Raw genomic sequence first — 6,390 nt, 5'->3', positions numbered from 1 at the left:
TTTATTTTTAAATTTCATCATCGCAACGCACGGGTAACCCAAAATTTGTTTGTTCTCAAATTAACTCCTTCCCGGAAGTTCCATATTTGACCAGCTTTATCCATTTGTTGTTTTCTACAATACATCCTTTTCTTGTACTTATTGTGATTATTGTACGTGGTCATGACTACAATTTGAAGTGTACTTATTGTCTTTACTCATGAGAGTACATGATCATGACTACATATGGAATAGTTAACGATAATACAACAACTATATAAACCAAAATCGTATGGTATGTATAGTTAAGTATAATAAAAGTAAACATGAGTTTAATTTCAATGTCCAGACCATTATAAAATAATGGGACAGGAAAGCATCAAACTTCGATGTTTAAAACTTGTGAGTCACATTGATGGAAGAAAAGCTAGGTAGCTTATTTCAACACAACAATAAGATGCAAACTTTATTTCATGACATATAATAAGTTGCACAATATATACACCCCAACGAAATAGAGCAAGTCATACACATGTAAAACAAGACGGCATGCTACTAAATAGGAATAATTGTGATGAATATCTATAGTTTGTGTAGAATCAAATGAGCACCAAACTGAGGTTGCAGAGTAAGTATGGCGCGCGGAGCATGCGAGTATGACGGAGATAACTCAAAAGAGAAGCGTTGCAAAATCATTGCAAGAGCCATTTTCGCCTCTAGCATAGCAAAGTTCTGACCAATGCATATACGTGGGCCAGCACTAAATGGAAGATAGGTGGCTCCCTTAGTCGCTTTTAAAACACCTTCAGAAAATCTTTCTGGTTTAAACTCGTTCACATCTTCGCCCCAAGCTTCTTTGTCATGGTGTAAGATCATCACATTCATTTGTATGAGAGTACCTGCCGGCAAGGTTAAGTTACCTAATTTTGTTTCTTGGTGTACCAGTCGTCTTAGTATTACTGCAGGAGGATATAGTCTAAGAACCTCATGAAATATCATGTTGATCTGCAAAAATGAAATAATTAAGATACATAGATGTATAAAAACCCAAATGTATTCCTTCAAGGTTTTTTAGATATATATTTATAGGTTGTTTTTAATTATTTGCTTATTTCAATGTCTATCTATATTGTTTACTTTGAGAGTAGAGATAATCTATCTATGATCAAAACAGGGACTTACGAATATTACTCCATAAGCATGTTAGAACTTACTTATTTATAAAGCCAACAAATATTTATAATTAAGCCAATCCAAATATAGAACCAAAAACTTACTACTTTTAGATGACTTAAGCCATCTATATCTGGTTTCTTATCAGCGAAGACACGTAAAACTTCTTCTCTAGCATGTGTTTGCCATTCAGTGTGCAGACCAAGTAAAATCATAGTCCAAACAAGCATATTTCCGGTGGTTTCTTGTCCTGCAAAATAGAATAGCTTGCATTCTTCAATAACTTCATCAATACTTAATCCGAATCTCTTATTTCCACTTTCCTTGATTTCTTTGTAGTTAGAATCCAAAAGTATGCCCAAGAGGTCATCCTTGCTACTTTCTCCGGCTTTCATCTCAGCAAATCGTTTATTGATAATGTTCGTTATCAATTTCTTCACTTCTAGTTCAATCTCTTTCATCCTCTTGTTGTCTTTTGTGGGCAAAAATCTGTTGAATGTTGGTACGAAATTCAAATTACCACTCATATTATACAAAAGGGTAAATTTTAGGAGGTTTCCTACTCGTAGAGGAAGAATATTTCTAATCAGATGTATGCATCCGAACCCGGTTATCCAGTGACCGTTTTTGAATCACTATATCGCGACGCAAAATGTGTTGTTAGTAAGGTTTGGACTTGGGACGTTTTTTGATGATATCAAGGATATCACGACGTTAACTACATGACCATCTTATGGTTTCTTTTGAACGGCGGTATTAAGGTTACTGACGGGGGCATTACCACCAACCCGATCATATCCAGGAAGTCACTAGGCATGCGAACTTCCTACACCCGTTAGGAGGAAACCTCGAGATATTGCACCCAATGAAAACCCCGGGGGAACCTTGCTAGATATGGGCAGATTCCACCATTTGCAAGAAATGGTGATAATTTGCAAGAAACCCCCAAAGGACTCCATAACAAACTGCAAAGCAAATTGCATTATGAATCCCAAGTGAGACTCGAACTCGAGGCCTCTTGGATACCTAGAAGGGCGGTAACCACTCTACTAATTAGAGATGGTTCGACCATCTTATTTTGGTTACTCTAATCACATATTTTCATTAATTATTCACCTTGATCCAGGAATGTATACAGAATTTGCAACCTTCATAACTAGCTCTCCTTGTTCTCTTTGAAGTTCAAATATATTTCTTCCTTCCTCAAAGCTACTACCAAACGCTGTACGTGAAATTACATCAGCTGAAAATTTCTGAAGATGAGGCCACACATCCACTTCACAAGAACGTTCAGTGGCCACCGATTTCTCCCAGTTCTCAATCATCTCGCTGCAACTCACATAAAATGCGGGCACCATATGCTGCAAATGAAAATTTGAGAGCTATAACCAATAGGCTAGGTTGCGTGTTCAAAAAAAGGAATCATTATAGGGTAACAAACCTTGAGTTTCTCCACATGAAATGCGGGATTGATAATTTTTCTGTGTTTAACCCATTGATCACCCTCCTCGTCGATTACTCCTTTAGCTAGCAACTTTACCAATGGATTACCACCCCTAGGCTTTTGAAATTGCTGATAATTATTAAGCACTTCACGTATGATATTTGGTTCGGATACGTGTACCACGGGCCTTGCTCCCATCCATGTAAAACAATTCTTACCTATATAATTAAAAAATAAAATATTACATTATGAAGTAACAATATTCCCAAACACTTTGCACTACATGGACTTAATCACATAAATGTTATCAATACAAGGAATAAGCAACCATAATCCAAAACATTTACATAAACTACTTAGTGAAAAGATGTAATATGAGAGGCAAGTGACAAAAGTATTTGTCTTTTGAATCACAGTTTTGGTGATTAAATTGGTACCCACTAATTAAAGCAGTACCATATTGTGACTATCAGACCACTCCCTATCCTAAGTATCTTTTCACTCAACTTCTCTTCTTTATATTAGCACCAACCCCTTTCACTTTACATTCACTAACCCTTCACTAAACTCTCCTATCTTTCACTAAATAATTTTCAAATATATACCTATAAAATACAGTAAGTACGGAGTACAAGTTATAAAACACAAAGTACAAGGGAAAAAAACATTTGGTTTTTACTTTCAACGCCAAACTCACGCTAAAGAGGTAACTAACAGACCCTTTAACGGGTCCGTGCCTATCTTGGCCAAAATTCTCACTTACGCCAAAGCATTTGGCGGTGATCTTTTCACGCGGATACGAACTCCTCAGCTCAGCTGCGGAACTAGGATTTTTTTCATCGGGGTCAATTTTTTTTTTTTAAAAAGTAACAATTTTTTTTGACAAAATATGGAGGTTTTGGGAAAAAATTGAGGTTTTAGGGCAAAAATTGTAGAATTTTAGGCAAAATTTGAATGTTTTGGGGGAAAAGTTTAGAATTTTAGACAAAATTTGAAGGTTTTGAGGCAAAATATGTAGATTTTGGGAAGAAAAAAAAATCAACTGAAACAAATTCGAAAAATCCAAAATTTTTACGCTAAAAAAGGAAATAAATCCACTGGGGGAGTCTCCCTCATATGTATAGAATATTTTTTTACCTACGTGAGTGTTTATTTAGACAGATATCAATTGCTTTTTTGAAATCTTTTGTTATAACCATCCTGACGTGCTACCGTGTTCTGTTTTGTCACTCAAGGTTATTTTATTTTTTAAAGTCAAGTAATAAATTGTAAAAGTAACATTTTTATTACTAGTCTGTTCACAGCAAATAAGAAAATCCCTAAACACCATCTAAAAATGAATTAAAGACGTTAACGTCACTAGCATCATATCGTGAATTGTTGGAAAGAGGGATCGAAAACTATCACGGATAACACAATTTATCCATTTTATATTATAACTTTTAACATACTTAGGATCATAATTCATACCATAAAGACTAAAAATTTTATGGTAGAAGGGCGAGACACGAGGAGCAATATCATGACACAAACTCATGGGCTTAGATTTGGCTTCCTTCATCATCTCCGACAGCTCTTTAAAATCTCCGAACAGAAATTTATAAGAGGTACCTTTAAGACCCTGTTCTTGTAGAAACTTTTGAGTTTTTTTGGGGTTGAACCATAAGAAATTCAAAATTCTCCATGTATATATCACTAAGATTGTTGTTACTCCTATAGTACAGATGGTTGTACTAAACTCCATATTTCGTGGGTAGTAGAAAGACCTTAATTTGTTATACTGAAGATTGTGAATTGGATGGTAAGAAAGATGACAGGATATTGGATATTTATTGAGAAGTAAGGTTCAGTAAACCGCCTTATGATTGACTAGATGATAATTATTGAGAAGGTTCACTTTTTATTTACTTGTTATATAATTTTTTTTAACAAAATTACGCACATAGTCCTTGTAGTTTGTAAAATATTTCGTGAATAGTTCAATCTTTTTCTTCACCTGGATAGTTCTTTACTTTGCACTTTTGGTGTGAATGGTCCAAATTTTTGACGTTCGTTAATTCTTATCCGTTCCCTGCTTCACGTGCATTTTATGTGATGGTATTTACATTTTTTTATCCGGATAGTCCATGTAAGTAACTTCTTACTCACTGATAGTCCTTTCATTCCCACTTTAATCCTTCACCTACAAAATTTTAAAACGCTATAAACCCTAAAATTATGTATTTCAAGACGAGCATGGGTACGATTTCATGCAACTACAAGACATTTACCATAAACTTTAAAGCATTACACACTTTTGTAGATTGTTATTTTTTTTAAGATATTTGTGTTTGATTCAACTTTAACCCTAAAATGCCTTGTATTACAAACTTTCCTAGTAGGAGATATGTTGATGTTAGGATTACACTTATTGATACTGTGGATATTATAAGTTCTTTTGTAATTGTGCTTGGTGATATGTTAGAAGAATTGGGTTATGATGGTTTTGCTCCACATTTCTACTCATTCTACAATCTGATTATGATCTTGATAACGGTTTAGAACTCTTAGATTGGGATCAAGATGTTCTCCATTTTGGTAAATATGTAAGGGAACATAGATAAACGTCTGTTTACAATGAACATGGTATACCAGTGGTAAACAAAATTTTATGTTAAAAAAACCTCTTGTGTTAGAGGAGATTGAGGATTAAGTATTATTGCCAACTAAAATCACGAAAATTAGAATACGTAGTTGTACGAGCAGTTTAATTTTTTTTTATTGAAACTAGCTTAAGGCCCGCAAAATTGCGGGTTTCGGCAATAAAAAATACAAATAAATATATTATTTATGAGCACATAAATGAAATCGTCAAAAATTTTGTATAATAAAAAATCAAGGCAAAGCATGAAGTTGAACAAAATTGTAGATACCAATTAAGTCTTATCAAAAGACTGAATATAACCGAAGTTTAAACTGCTTAAAAAAAAGATAATTGATAACTTCACGTCGAATATATAGCTGTAGTCTTAATTTTTATATAATAGACCACAACAACAAAATCCAATACCACATGAGTGGTGTATGGGGGAGGTGAGATGTAGACAATCCTTCCCCTATCCGAGAATAAAGACAAGTCATTTTTCCACCCAGAGTGAAACACTCTCAAGAGTAGAGAAAGTCATCCCTCTCTTTATTCGACGGATAAAGAGATTGCTTCCGAGAGGACCTCCGGCCTTTAAGTAGGAAAAAGTTTTTTTTAAAAATAAATTAAAAATACAAAATAAAAATAATAATAATAGACGTCGTGAAAATGGTAGAATCAAAATTTCCATAGGTTTTAAATCCTGCCTGGAATTTAATTTATGCTCTAAAAGTCACTCAAGTCGCCAATAATAGACCATTATCCTTTAACTAAGTATTTCTCAAAGGAAGTTCACATAGATTACTTAATGCAACGAATCGTTTAAAGTAGTCATTTAGTGTCAACATTGAAGTAACTGAATGATCCATTGATCCGATCTTAAATTCATATCTTTCATCCATTCAAACTTCACATTTCAACCTCTTGAAAAAGTGCAACCCCCTTAATGAAAATTCAATTTCTTGTAATATACACACCTAAACCGATTCTCCATTGGATTTATCCTAATTCTTCTCATAGGTACTATTGGTAACTGAACCAGTTAACGATCCAGCTGCACCAATTCTTGTCCCATAATATTGTAGTCTTTTTCAGCATTTTTCATATTCTTTAGTCACCCATGTTGACACCCACTTTTATTAGATACTCAACCAATTAAATTCACTGTAGA

General features: G+C 34.1%; 1 protein-coding gene across 1 annotated transcript; it reads right to left on the bottom strand.

The window, feature by feature from the left end:
* Positions 1-392: 392 nt before the first annotated feature.
* On the bottom strand, positions 393-4,436 carry LOC139894645 (cytochrome P450 CYP72A219-like). Its single transcript, XM_071878049.1, has 5 exons — positions 4,067-4,436; positions 2,594-2,814; positions 2,269-2,513; positions 1,257-1,641; positions 393-984 (listed from the first exon to the last, which is right to left on the bottom strand). The coding sequence occupies exons 1-5, from the start codon at positions 4,338-4,340 to the stop codon at positions 562-564; spliced, it is 1,548 nt and encodes a 515-aa protein (XP_071734150.1). The 5' UTR covers positions 4,341-4,436; the 3' UTR covers positions 393-561.
* Positions 4,437-6,390: the final 1,954 nt, after the last annotated feature.

This window comes from Rutidosis leptorrhynchoides, chromosome 2, assembly GCF_046630445.1.
Source record: "Rutidosis leptorrhynchoides isolate AG116_Rl617_1_P2 chromosome 2, CSIRO_AGI_Rlap_v1, whole genome shotgun sequence".
Classification (NCBI taxonomy): Eukaryota; Viridiplantae; Streptophyta; class Magnoliopsida; order Asterales; family Asteraceae; genus Rutidosis; species Rutidosis leptorrhynchoides.
The sequence above is the reverse complement of the archived record's forward strand: the minus strand, read 5'-3'. Positions and strand labels throughout refer to the sequence as shown.